The sequence below is a fragment of the Nilaparvata lugens genome, chromosome 10 (genome assembly GCF_014356525.2).
Source record: "Nilaparvata lugens isolate BPH chromosome 10, ASM1435652v1, whole genome shotgun sequence".
Classification (NCBI taxonomy): Eukaryota; Metazoa; Arthropoda; class Insecta; order Hemiptera; family Delphacidae; genus Nilaparvata; species Nilaparvata lugens.
Window position 1 is genome coordinate 29,912,612 of NC_052513.1, and position 15,747 is coordinate 29,928,358.

Consider the following 15,747-nt stretch of genomic DNA (forward strand, 5'->3'; position numbering starts at 1 on the left):
GAAGTCATTAGTTAGCTGCTATGAATAAGTAGTTGATCTCCGCTCATCAGTTTTTGTAGTAAGTTTGAAAAAGTTCCAATAGTAACTCATATTGAACCGAAAACAGATTGTTGAATCAAGTCTTTATGGAACAATTGAATTGGATAGAATTTTAATTATTGATTTGAATATGTCGAACAGAATTGAACTGTATGCCTAATTTGGGTTTTTCAAAATGTGACTTTCATTGTTATTCCCTTCGTATTTTATGTGGTAGGTACCGGTAATGTACACGGTCATCTATTTGTATAGAGCCACCATTAAATACAATTCATAAATGTGAAACCATTACCCTATTCCGGACTTTCAGAATTTTATCTAAACTTGGGAGAGAAATAATACGAGGATTTTCTTTAGTTTTTTTTCCTGGTCAGTCCTTTCTTGTAAAAATAATTATAAAATAGGCTTCTCAATTGAAATTGTATTGTTACATTACAAACTACATACTGTAGGCTACATAGAAATATTTTATTAATAGAATTTGGAAGTTTCCAATTTTCTATTTTGTCTTTAGAATAGATCCTTTTTTGGAGTATCTTTGCTCCAGATAATCAACTAAATTCAGAATAGAGAATAGCTAACAATGTGGAGTGATGCTTAATCATATTCAACTTATACTTCAATAACCTTCACACGAGAACAAACGTTTCAACATCAATAATTATTCCAAATTATATCCATCTCAATAACTAATATAGCACCATATTTCAAATTACCACTGCAAAGTGCAAACCAAGGTTCAGGAACTAACTAGAGAGTTTGAGGAAAACCTTTCATGTAGCGAATTGATAATTGCTTCCAAAACCACACTCCCAATCAATGTATGTAACCAATGGTTCTGATTATGTGGTTTCCATTAGAGACTGACTACCTCTTCTGTATTTAGAACGCTATTTCAATGTTGAGCACATGTTGCACGAATGAATAAATAGATAAAAACACTTCTTCTACACCTCAAAATGTATTATAGACCTACTTCTTGATAAATTGATTTTGTTTTAAATGGTTTATTTTTTGAATTTGAGGGAGAAATAATTGGAATAAAAACAGTAGCTCAATTTTTTCTCTAAAACGTATCTCTACGGGTTTTGGACATTTGAAGCCTAGTGAGGCTGGATCTCTCTTCTCCGACAACTTCTCTTTTCTTATTTTTTATATTCATATAGATGAATATTCTACATATTGATGAAAATTTCTAGTTCTGAACACAAAATACCATTCAAATATTACACACAGTACCACGCTAATAAAGCTATATTACTCCCAACTCAGCCCTTTAACCACCGTCGAGCTGACACTTTTATTTTATTTATTTATTGTTTTTCTCCTATCTTTAGTTTTAAAATGTATTCTTTCAAATGTATTTATTATTCATAGTTTGTAATTTATTTTATTATTGCTAGTGTTTGCCCTCTGTCTGATATTATAATAAACTCTCTTATTATTCTTTCAAATGTATTTATTATTCATAGTTTGTAATTTATTTTATTATTGCTAGTGTTTGCCCTCTGTCTGATAATTTGCGACTCCTCCCTGCACACGGACAAATCATCCAGGCAGGGAGAATTTATTCATGTAATTCATAACACTTTTATATTTTGTAAATATGTAATATTTTATGAATGAACCAATTTGAATTCTTATTTTAAATTTGATATCTCTTTCGTAATCAATGTCTTTCTCTCTCTTTCACTTCATACACTTTTATGCCACCTTTTGTATTAAAGTAGAAGAAGACAAGAGGTACACTCTAAAACCCAGTCCACAAATACGAATTCAACTTTAAGGGAGGTAGAAGTTTGTACGGAACTCCATAGGCATAGGGTACTCTGTAGCCCTGTACATAATATTAACTACAGCCATGTAATACAGATATATTCAACAGGCCTGTTAGCACTTGCACCGAATTTAACTTTGGATGAACTGAGCTACATTTGTGCCACAATGGCTGACAATAATTATTCAGAACCCCACTTGACAAAATTAGAAGCACTTTGCATGTGTGATGAGCTTTCCATCCCTTTTCCCACCCTTCTCCATCATTTTCTCTCTTTTTGTCTCCTTTCCCATCCCACTCCTCTCAAATTCTCGCTCTTTCCAACGAACAGGCAACACTGTTTGAACAGTGTCTTTGTCGCTCAACAATCTTGAAATTGCATTGGTTCACATTTTACCCTTTTATTACTATTAATTCTCTTAGCCTGAATCAAAGAGATCCAAATGTCATAAAGTCCTATATGTATGATCAACTATTTCACATGCTGACACATGTATTGCAGTTCAACATGTCTTTATTACCGATATTAGAGTCCAATTTGAAAGTAAGATTTGATAGTCTTTGATAGCCACTTACTGTACATATACTGTAGATAATCCGATTACATGTAGTCTTCACATTAAACTTATACTGTTTTTATACCCAGGATTGTGTTCAGTTGATTTTAACTGAGCTGTGTTATATTCATATCAGTTGAATCCAATAATCCGTGTTGTGTTCCTTGTGTTATATTGAACACATGTGCCAGATAATAATGCCTCCATTGAAACCGTTGGCCAGAGTTTGGCATGTCTTGTTCCTTGCTCCTTCTCAATCAATTATTGACAGTGTTGGCTTGATGAAAGGAGACTACAACTTGTTCTCTCTCTTCTCCTTCTTCTTCTTCTTCTTCTTATTCTTCATTTCCCTCTTCTTGTTCGTTCCATTTTGCTCTCATTCGTTCGGCCAAAGTAGAAGACAAACAGCGTTGTGTTGAATTTCCTTTCAACATTTACAAGTAGGCTGCAAATTGCGTTTGGGAGGCCCTATTGTAGTAAAGGGCGCATCTTTGGATCAGATCCACCCTTCTAGGGTTAAGTGTTACCTAAGGGCTTCTTCTCAAATGAAGGGTTAAAAGGATGTTTCCTTTCGCTAAAGAAAAAACGACAAACTGAAAACAACGCAACTACAAGGCTGGCAGCGTCTTTCAAACTTTTGTTTTTATTACCTTCTTTTTCTATCTGTCAATTTTTCCCTATATTTTTCTCTCTCAGGAATTATTTCCACTCAGTGTTAAAAGCTAAAGGACTCTTGATTGTAACATGGATATTGAATTGAAAAAATATCATTACTTATATGTTTGATTTAGATTTTATTTCCCTGGCTAACAAATATTTTCTTCGTGAAACTAGAAACTTCTTCTGAATACCAAATTTTGGTGAAAACCAATTTTCGGTTACCCCCCACTCTAACTCTAGGAAACGGCCGTTTTACCCTTAGACCAGTTATAGAATAGACACGCTGGGAAGTCTAGCCTTGAAGCCAACATCTACTGTCATATCACCCATCTTGACGTCACAACAGTGACGTCACGCATCGTATAGAAAACTTTCAGATTGTGTCTATTTCATTGTGTTTTTAGGTTATTTCTAGCTACGGGCAAAAACGATATCGGTTAAGTTATAATGTGTTGTGTGATATCGGCTTCATAGTTATAATGTGTTTTGAAAATAATAAGGTACGGTAGCCTACAAAACTAATTTATTGTCATGCTGCAATGAGTTCACTTAGATCATAACCAAGGATAATATTACAGTTACAACTTACAATATTATTTATGTGTATAGATTTCAACTTACGCATGAAAAGATATTCCACTTTTTTTCCTAAAAATTTCAGTGCAATTATATGCTGCGCAGGAGATTACCATTTTCATAAATAATAATTACATAAATAAATAACAATCTGCTATGAAAAACAAGCTATGTTTAACAACAATGTAAGTTAAACACCACAAACACTTACACAACAAACTCAAAAAAGTTTTCTATAATTTCTATACGATGCATGACGTCACTGTGGTGACGTCAAGATGGGTGGATTTGGCAGTAGTTGTTGGCTTCATCGACTTTCAGCATGAATATACAATGGGACGTGTCTATTCTATAACTGGTCTAAGGTTTTACCCAACTGTCGAACTCACAGGAGTGTTGATGGCAATAGGAGCACAGTGAAGTCCAGGATATAAGATTGGATGTTAAAGACGTCGTGTGATATGTGTGCATCCAAGTCCACGGCCCATTCTATCCCCACTGGAACTTTGAGAGTTTCTTAAAAGAAACTTTATCCAAAGATCTCATGGTTTTTAATAACGAAATCCAAAACAAAACTCATACAACTGAAAACATACTTATAGCATTTAGTATAATTATGTAGTTAAAATACATATCCTGATACAACGAATCTTTCCCTGTGTCCTTTTTCACATACCATGTTTCAACATTCAACTAATCTAGAGGTACATGTTTAATCAGTTTTTAAATATCAAAATTCATAATTTTTAGTTTATTCATTGGTTTTGAAGTGGAAATTGGACTTTTTGAAGTGAAAGTGAAATCTTAACCTGATTCTTTTTTTTAACTTTTATTTGTAAAAATTTGGGAGAAGACAGTTTTGGGCTATGCCTGTTGTCTTCTCCCAATCATAGTATATTTATTATTACTATGATTTGTAATTGTCAATGACATAAATAAATAAATAAAATTAAATAAATAAATAAAAATGGATGAACAACATTCGCTATTAATTTCGGTTGTGTGTGAATGCAGAAACAACATTGATCGAAAGGTGTGACAAATTAATCCAAAGGTCAATAGAGTGGATCAATGTCGTATCTCATTCAGCTCTATTCATTTTGTCCCAAGGATTTAATTTAGTACACAATAACAAAATCAACTTAAAGGTCTGTCAGAGGAAACAAAAATGGATCAACAACGCTATATCCATTTATTTCTCCCAAAAAATGGACCTATTTTTCTATTAGTATTAACTCGTCAATTACTTTGAATACCATTAGTGACCACACGCCATGGTGAGCTGACTGAGCACCTTTGGACAACTTTTCGTGATATGGAGTGACGCCACAGACAGACAGGCCCCTTCCCCATGATGACTGAGCCACAGCAGAGCTACCGAGTGGAGCGGCGTATGGTGCTCAGTAGACCCCAATGGAGTTCCACAGATTCGACCGTCTCCAGCCCCGGTTTCCGTCGTCAGGACTCTGTACCTTCGTCCCCCCCACCCCACCTACTCCACAGACCTACTGCGGCTGCGCAGAATGCCGAACCGAGTGCTGATCTGGTTTGCAAGGTAAAGTTAAAGATTCGTTAAGATTTCTTTGTGGACAAGAGTGTGTCTTAATTTACTATTTTCCAACAATTAATTGATTTGTTTCCCTCAGGTCTAGGCACAAAATAATCGATCCTATTATACCTCCTATCCAATAAAACCAATTCACCACTGTACAGGTATTTTTACCGGAAAATAAATTTCTCACAATCCCTTGAGTTTAGAATTTTGAACGGTATTTAATTTTGAATTCTAATCTCAAATCTAATGAACTATCATAATATATATTCATATAATATTTTTAAAGTTACATGTTTTTTTTAGTTTTTTGTATAGTTTCAAGGAGCAGGGGCTCCATCTTCAGCAATCCAGGAATACCTTGATATTCAATAATATGCTGAAGATGGTGCGCAGTGTCTTGAAACGCACTCGGAATCTTTAAAAATAATTCTCTTAAGTCTTCTTCTTCTTCTTCTTCTTCTTCTTCTTCTTCATCTTCTTCTTCTTCTTCTTCTTCTTCTTCTTCTTCTTCTTCTTCTTCTTCTTCTTCTTCTTCTTCTTCATCTTGCTCTTCTTTTATTTCCTCAATAACCCTTTAAACATCCCTCTTTTCCTTTATCTCGCTAGTTACTATCATACTTTGTGTATTTTCCTCCCCGATTCCAACTGTCCTCATCTAAATCACTTTCCAAACTGAAAATTAATCCTCATACATTTCTTCAATTTCCAACTATGCTCCATCACCATATTTCCAATACTCTCTCTTTATGTTTTTTTTCTCAAATTAGTCTACTTATCTTATTGATTTATCGTGCCGTATTTTTAATTCTCCTCTCAAGTTTGTAACTTATGTTCAACTCGTATCATAGAGTAATGATATTTAATACCTATATTATCCGTCTCTGTTCGTATGCAATGTCAGCTAAGGCTAACTTTTTTTCAAGTCAATTCAATCTTTATTTTCACAAAAAACAAAATACTATTCTTCAATATATATATATAATTTATAACATATATACAAAACGAAAAGGAAATAATATTTCCCACATAGACTCTAGATCTGTGGGGTAATGACTCGTCGTGCATTTTCGTAGGCCTACTTATTTTTACAATCAAATCTCGTACCAAAAAGCATGCAGTGTGAGAGCAGCCTTATGCCTAAACTTCACTGCAAAATTCACAAATGAAGACCAATTTATCGATCTTAGTCTCTTACAGTTAGTTATTATCTATTATCATTCTCTAAATAGTCCTTCTCTAGTTCTTCTATGTTTGCACAATCCTTCCATCCCCTTTACACCCACTTACATACAATGGTATTTGGTATACAAATACTGTCCCATCTTCAAATACTCCTCCTATATTATTATCAAGATATTGACTGTCCTTTACCCAATACAATCCACTCTAACCAGCCCTTAGCCTCCACTAAGTACAGTCTGCTCCAAATACGATTCAAAGCATTGAATACAATCAGTGCTACTGTCAAAAGCCATCGATAAACCACATACAGTGAGATTCCCTTTAAACTGGCAGCATTCCTTATCAATGCTCCTGACTCAATTAATACTGACAGTTTAGAGTGAATCTCTCTACAGGACAGACTATCACTAACAATGTCCAATAATCTGTCATCCCTATTCAAAGGGGTGGTGATGATATTTCAATCGATATGTAACTGGAATTCGACTGAAATCCAACTGGAATGTACTGCAACTGGAATCCACAGGCTGACCAACTCTGGGGATCAATGCTAAAGTCCACATCTCACATCATTGGGTCTGTTACTCAACAATGTTGATAGAGTGTCATCAATGTTGATAATGTGTCATCAGATGGCGGTTGAACGGTTAGTTGAATCAATGGGTTTCTGTAATGAAACTATTTGTGAAATCAAACAAGGATTACCTTAGATTTTCAATATATTTACAATAAAATAATCAATCTATCCATAGATAAGATTCAGTGCAGTCTGTGCAATCCTATAAGTGCATATTAATATTGTAAGATTGCATATTGTAATGTAAATAAATAAATATTCTATGCAGTCAATAGGATTGTCATTTTTCAAGTTCAAGGGAAATTTATGGGTTGATAATTCTTCAATAATTGACAATCACTAGTAAAAGGATTATTCTAGAATAAAGAGAACTGATGAAATTTGAGAGTGACATGAAATTTGAAACATAAGAGCTGCTGAATCTTGACCGAATCGCAATAATTGTTGGATGCAATCAAGCTTGATTTGCATTAGACTATTGAAAATTCAAGCTATTCAAACTTACATCTACTACTTAAACACATCTGTCATTTTTTTCTACTCACAAAAAATGGTATGCCATTGGAGCTGAGTGATAACAGATTAGAGTTTTCTGATTAAAGATTATGATTTCTTTCAATGATTATGTTGATCCTTCAGTTATCATTGCATTACGTTCATTGTATTTAGTGAGTGATTACAAGATTTCTCAAGCTCCAATGTCATTTTTAATCCATTTCCCAGTTTGATCTGATTCCAAATTTTTTATCTCTGGAATTTTGAATAGATGACTCTCATGAACTTTCCTTTTATTTATTATAACAGAGAATGTAAGTTGTAGCCCAAGTTTATAGTCATTGAATCTTAACTAAACTTCTATGAATAGTTTCTATAATTTCAAAAAACTTTTCATGTACTAATGAGGGGAATTTTAAATGCAACTTCACTTTTTTGAAATTCGACAGGTCATGCTTCTAGGTGATTCAGGAGTTGGAAAGACTTGTCTGCTCGTTCGATTTCGTGATAATCTTTTTCTATCTGGTAATTTTATCTCCACTGTGGGCATCGATTTTCGAGTGAGTAAATTATTATTTTTATGATAAATAATTTTATAATTATTTAAGATACATATTATATAACTTATAGCTTTTCACGTTTTAATATTTGAAAATTGTTATCAATGTCAACTGTTTCAAAAGAAGCCGACACTTTTCATAGGTAAGTGATAGTTCAATACAACATTATTCACTGTCAACAAAGAATGTAATCCATTTGGTGATGAAAAGGTGAGTAAATACCTACCTACTATTACTTTAAGTATTACCAATACCTACTATTACTCAAAGTAATAGTAGGTACCGTACTGGTAATAGTAACAAAAGATTTTGTTAAGTATAGGTAGCATGGTTTTCATGTGAAAATAATGCAATATTATGTTCATACATGCTATTAATATTAACATTATATTTTATCTATTTTCACTGTGTTATTGATTTATATGCTTATTCTTTTATTGCTCATTCACTTGAACATTGATGAATTGATTGATAATGTATAAAATGATGAATATGGTTTTTGTAATAAATTATTTCTATAAAAGTTCAAAAGTGCAATAATAACTTGTGAAAATTGTATTTTAAAAGAGAGAATGCCCTACAAGAAATCAATAGTTCACAATTTTCAACTTTTTTACTCTTTATGATATAACATTTACAGTTTATAAGAGATTATCCATTTTTGTATAGAATTTTATTTTATGAAAATTTATTGTGTTCCTATCTTGTCAAATATTAAAGCAACAAGAGTAAACCCAAGGTACCTAGAATACATGTATTCTAGGTACATTGATATAACCTTTACGATTTTCAAAAATACAACGTTCTATTCAGTTTAAAAAAATAAATACTAAACACAGTAATCGTCCAGTACTTGAAATTTGCGGGTAGCTTCGGAATCGATGTGATATATCGATAGTGAAACGAGGTATCGATACGTGGGTATTGACTACTACAGAAGTCGACTACTTCGCTTCATTATTCATTATTGATCCGTTTCCTGACGTGTGGGCGGCGGGTGATGGTGGGAGGTGGGTGGTTTTTACCTGTTGTTGTTGTTATGTTGCTTGCTTGCTTGAGCCGAGTCGGCAATCCAGAATCCAGGGTCCAGTGCTCAGTCTGCCATTATCAGTATTATCAGTGCGTCGAAGCTGACATTCTATAATCGTTATCTTCACAATACAGGCAAAGGTTTGTAGTTCAAACCATGATTTCTATTTGAAACGATAAACCTTCCGTTGAAAACAACTAGATTCATTTTTGTACTCACAGCTAGCTGCCATCTCAGTTTGTTTTCATCCCTTTCAACAGGGATTGGATTGTCAATATGGTCGTATCTTGTTATTGGTTTTTATAATATACCGGTACATATCATTTCGAGATCTATACACTGAAAATACACATATTATCAGGTTATAACAAATATATTTTTGAAAAATATAATTGATAAATGATTACTTAATACAATTTAGCTATAAACGTTTTGACAAGATAGGCATATCTGTTCATTTCCCTTGTTCACTTAGTATATAAATGAATTGATTTATATTTGATGAGGTATATTAGGTGCTTGAAATAATTTCCCCTTGTTATGCATTTGAGTTTTTGATTTCTGATTTGCATGAATTTTGGTATTTGATTTATATTTTCCAATTATTCCAAAACAATTTAAATAGGATTTAAAAAATTATACAGCGAATTTCACGACCACCCCGATGCGCAATAGATGATCCATATTGCTCTTTGAGTCGTCTGCTATTTTCAAAACCAGATGGCGTACATCAATTTTTTTCATAAATTATTTCTGTAATTCATCATTACCCAGAGAATTCTTAATTTCGGTTGAATAAGTTGAATCACAAAAAAATAAATAATGTTTCGTAGGCCTATCTTGAGGGCGAAATTGTGACTAAAGGATTACTTGCTTTGAGAATATTAATAGCGCTTTAAAATAATTCATGTTTCCTGTAAAATCATGATTTTGTGATTTACGATCTGGTTTTGAAAAAATAGAGACTACACTTTTGATAAATTAGCACCCCCTCTTACCCCTCACCTTCTCTCATCGTCATGAGGAGCAATGTATCATCAGGAGTATTCTAGGTAGTACATTGGTCATGAGCATCTGCCCTATACCTTTACTCCCCTCCCAACCATCTAATCAACAAAAATAAATTCTATGAAGTTGGCGCAGCTGCCAAGGAATCAAATTCTAAAATGCAATAGGTTTTACATTTTTTCAGTTAACATGTACCGGTATTACTCAATAATTATTACTAAGATTCTTTACTTAATTGGAATTATATTATATTTTATTTTTCAACCACATAGGCCTACATAACTAACTTTAATATTGGTGGAATCTTCATTGAAAATTCTCTAGATATTGTAGGTCTCATACTGTCGCCTATATGTGAATGTGTTTAATGTTTGATAGTCTACATAAGATTCTAATTTTCTAACAGATTTTTTTCTTTTTTACAGAATAAAGTAGTAACCGTAGATGACTCAAAAATAAAACTCCAGATTTGGGATACAGCTGGTCAAGAAAGATTCAGGAGTGTCACTCACGCTTACTACAGAGACGCTCATGGTCAGTATACCCTTGTCATTATTCCCTACTTTTATAATAATAAATTATCATTGTAAGGCCCTGTTGCACAAAAGCCTGTTGAATTTTAACCACGATTAAATGTCACAAGAAACAATTAGAAAAGCTTTATCTCGAAAATTCCTTATTCTGTGATTGATTCTCGTAGCGTTTAATCATGATTAAAATGTATATACTTTTGTGCAACATTCCCCTTACTACTTATGCATTTCGAGTATATTTTAGAAAAAATATATTCTGTAGGTTAATATTGGTAATTGGAATTGTTAAGTTAATATTGTTGTTATGGTAATAATTATAATATTGACATAAAAAACATATTTGTATTTGACTGTTGCTTGCCGTTCGAAAGTACTCCAGTCAGTAAGTGAACGGATTTTCTTATTTACTTGAAATAATTGACTGCACGTTGTGTAAAATACATCAAAAAAATGTGTTGCTATTTTTCAGTTCGGGATTGAGAAACCATCATTTTCAAAAACATTTGTAAATTTATTTTATTAGAAATATAGAGGCGGGTGTTATCAACAGTCATCATGGAGCCATCGATAGAATAACCATAGAGTCATCATAGAGCATCAGTATATATTATTTTATTATCTATGAAATTGAGTTTATAACTCATTACTGCTAGTAATTATTTTCAATTTGACAATTTTCTTATTTCTAGCGCTTCTGTTGTTGTATGATGTAAGCAGTAAGACGAGTTTTGACAACATCAGAGCTTGGCTTGGCGAGATCAAAGAGTATGCTCACGATGATGTTGTTATCATGCTTTTGGGTGAGTCAATATACACGGCTTATTTATGTACCTCATAGGTTTTTTATTATTTCCAACTGTACTGGTAACTATTGAAATATCAATGGAGCCAGGAAACCGCGAACTGCATCCACTCTGAGAAAAAGTTTGAAAAGCATGTTTGTTGGAGGAATCCAAGAGACTCAAGAAACAATTCCAAGACTTGAATCCTTAAGAGACTCACTTTTTAAAAAATGTGGACTAACAAATGTTTGCTCAAAACATTTTGGATTAAATAATAACTTGTTCAGTAGAAAATGATAAAACTGAACAAAAGATTTTACCTCAACAAAAATTGATTCCAAAATTGAATAAATTAATATTCATAGTTGTGATTTAAAACTACAGTAATCTACACTGAAAGTTATATATAGGGAATTTTGTTCAAAAAGAAAGCTATACACTGAAAGTTATATATAGGGAATTTTGTTCAAAAAGAAAGCTATACACTGAAGGTTCTATATAGGGAATTTTGTTCACTTTGAATGAAATTGAGCTGAGAATTGAGGTTCCAGTCTACTATAAACATCAGTAGTAGGCTACAGTAGGCCTATAATATTATTTTCATTGCCAGATTGTGTGAAGTTAAGACTTTCACATACAAGCCAATGTGACAACTCACCAATATTCATTGGCCAACTCTTTTGAATAGTGAGGTCCACGTCAGTAGAAAAGATATAACACATCGTTGCCGATTCTCTGCCCTGCCACTGCCTTCTGAAGAAGATAACTGATTCCAGTGTATCTTATGTAATATTACTGTTTATTCTCGTTAAAATTTAATCAATTATATTTTATTAATCAAGAAAATATATTTTTCAATAATGATTTAATAATACATATTCATAATTGAGATTATAATATATTTTGTTAATTTATCATATTTCTGTATTGTTGGAAAAACGATCTGGCAACATTGCGGAGCTAGAAAAGGATAGCGCTATTTGATTTGTGGAATGATAGACCAGGATAGCAACACCAATGTTAATGAAATTCTTCTAACGTTGACCTTACTGTAGACCTATTAACATGAGCTTGCAGCCTACAGACATGGTACTATGTACTACTTCGTGAGACTTTCCGCTTTGGCTGTCTAAAAAAAAATATTTGATCTGAATAAATACTGAAAGTTGATGATATGAGTGTCTAGAACTTGGAAAAGATATTCTCATAATTCATTACTAGTAGTTCTGTGAACAGTAGACCTCACGCAGTTTTCTCATCCACAAGTGAGTAGATATGAGTGTGTAGAACTTGGAAAAGATATTCTCATAATTCATTACTAGTAGTTCTGTGAACAGTAGACCTCACGCAGTTATTAATCTAATGTCACCAGTCCTGTTTGAAATGTAGACAATCTCAGTTCACGTTTGGATTTGTATTCATCCATTTCCGTGATAATCTTTCCATCTAATGAAAATATTCTTGAAATATTTGATAGTAATTATTTTTTTCTTTCAGTCAAAAATATTATAATTTCTCCAGCATTATTTAATTCATTTAATTATTTTTTTATTTTTAATTTTCATTTAATTATTTCTGTGGACAATATTTATCACCATGAAATTTCTATACTTATAAAATTCTTATCTCACTGACTCACTGATCACGATTTCTGGAAAACTACTGGACGGATTGCAACAAAACTTGAAATATAGCTTCCTTATAAGTCCTAGGTGCTCACTAAGAAATCTTTTGGCGATATTTTAACTCTAAGGGTGGTTTTTAAGGGTTTAAAGTTCGTCTTTTAGCATGTATATTCTTCTTATTCCAATCTCTTAATTATAATTGAAATGTCCATACCATTTATGTTAATATTGAACTAATCTAGAGAGAGTACCTCTTCGAAACAGTTGTTAACTGGTAACCAAATTAATAATATTTTGTCAGGTTGGCATTAAGTTGAGTTAACTTTGTTAGGTTGGCACCAAGTTGAAGATTAAAATGCATTTATCGCGGAAAAATTGATTGGGCACTGCTACTTCAATCAGAGCTTTTCCTGATAATAAATTATATTATTATTTATTTTCCAAATACTTGATAATGGCATTATTTTATAGCCGAAACATGTCGTGTTGAATAATTTTAAAAAGAGTAATCAGATTTATGAATATTAGAATATAAAAATATAAGAATAAATATTTTTCTTTCTATTCCTGGGAGTATAGATAATTTTTATGTTTCATAAACCAAACTTTTATGACGGGAGTTCTATAATTGATCCTATTCTATCAAGACTAATTTTGTTTGTATATCTGACAGATCGCGTGAACAGCTTAAACAATTTCGATAAAATTTTAATTATTCAGTATGATGAATGGAGGGTATTTTTAAAACTTCAGAAGAGTCCGTTGTGGAATCTGTGTGCTAAGAATGAGGAAATTCGGCCAGAATTCAACTTGACGAAAGAAAGGGGTTATTTATTAGAACGGCCAAATAGCTGTTGTTGCTTTTCCTAATGTAAAAATATCTTCTATAGAAGTAAGGCGCTTTTCCCATGAATCAATTATTAGTTGTGTTACCAAAGAAAATAGAAGGTAGCTTTCGATAAAAATATTGGAGAATATGCATAACAGTTCATTGATATTACTTGAAACTGTCAGTATACCTCATTAATAGCATCAATGCTCCCCATTCAAATAATGCTGACACATTGATGTGAATCTTACTATAATAATTTGTTTACATTAGATCAGATGGAGATAAGATGATAGCTACTCTTTCGATTTCAAAATTATGATTGCCATTTTTGCTTTTTATGCCAGCTGTTATTAGTCTCGATTTCAATTATGTTTGACATTTTCGCTTTTTATACCCGTTGTTATTATTATATGAAATAAGCTCTCATTAAATGAAATCATAATCATTGAAGTCAATTATACCAAGCTAAAAATTTCTGTTTAAATATGTGTGTTTGCGGATATGTATTTATTTCTGACGGATCTCGAAAACGCCTCTAACATTTTTTTATTAAATCAGGAATAGAGTACGTTTGCGATAAAAAAAAATATTTTGGAACAGGTCTCAACTCTGGGAAAAATCGCTGAAGCTCATTCAGAAAGGATGATTGGTCCCTCAAGTAGCAGCTGATCAAAAAAAGTTTCCATACTCTGTTGAAAATGTGAGAAGGGAAGTGTGAATAAGATTATAATAGCTGTAGTTGAGTTACCAAAGTTAGCGATCTTATTTTAAAACATTGCAGTATTCTTGGAACATCTGAAAGAATAGGTACAGAAAGTGACCGGATGATAGCAAAATAAATTTAAAATCGATCTCTCCAAACATATGGTAGTTAAATTGATGTTTATTGTGAGGTGATAGAAATGCGACTAATTTCTTCAGCTTCTGTTGTATTGGATCCTCTGTTGCTCTATGTTTCTAAGCAGCCATGGCCTTGAGAGAGCCAGTTGTCCTGTATGTTAATTCCTAATCCGGACTAAATACCACGAGAACCAATCAGAGAAGCCTTCTATTAAAAAAAACCCTGGTCTGATTAGTTCTCATGGAATTTAATCATGATTGAAATTGAACAGGCTTTTGAGCTACTGGACCTGATATTTTCATGTTTCAAAATCAGCTAAAAACTATATTCGAAAAAAAACATAATATTCCATCAGCTGGTCCTATTTCCTTTCATCCTGTAGTATTGAACGAGCAATTTCTGTTTATATGTTTATATGTTCAGATGTTTGGATGTTTAGATATTTAGATGTTTATATGTTTGTATTTCATCTAATCTCGAAAACGGCTCTAACGATTCTCACGAAATTCAGAGCATAATAGGTTAATAGTATAAAAATTCGATTGCACTAGGTCTCATCCCTGGGAAAACTCGCTGAAGGACATTGAAAGGATAATTCTTATTCATCCTTGGAAACAGCTGATAATAATTATTTCGTCTGTGAGCGAGTTCATGTGTGTGGGACTGTCAAAATTATGACTCAGCTGTTGAACTTTTGTAATCATTCGATCAGGTACTTAGAGCCGGTTGCAAAAAAGCCGGATTATTTTCAATCCTGATAAATTCCAGTAGATCCATCTTTTTGAAATGGTCTTCTCTGATTTGGTTCACGTGAAATTAATCAGGATTAAAATTCAACCAGCTTTTGTGCAACCGGGCCTTTGTGAGGGAAATTTTTGCATTCCTCTGGGAATTAATCTCAATTTACTGTGATTAGATAGAACATTTCTGTATGAACTATGAATGATATTATAATTACTTCTTTCGTAATAAATTTCTTATGCTTTCTTACTCCAGAGCGAAGCTCGATCCCCGATATTGATGTCATTACATGACACAAGACAAACCTATTGATATTTATATTGATGAATCACAAGTAAATACTGAATTCCTCAATTTAGATAGAAATTAAATTAAGT

General features: G+C 32.6%; 1 protein-coding gene across 5 annotated transcripts in view; it reads left to right on the top strand.

The window, feature by feature from the left end:
- The window catches only part of LOC111056323 (ras-related protein Rab-37), a 104,533-nt gene that overhangs the window by 75,583 nt on the left and 13,203 nt on the right, over positions 1–15,747 (top strand). For 2 of the 5 annotated variants that reach the window (XM_022343698.2, XM_039437169.1), the window contains 2 exons: positions 10,442–10,550; positions 11,239–11,349. In XM_022343698.2, the coding sequence (XP_022199390.1) occupies positions 10,442–10,550; positions 11,239–11,349 (220 nt within the window). The other 3 variants (XM_022343690.2, XM_039437167.1, XM_039437168.1) reach the window with 3 other exon arrangements.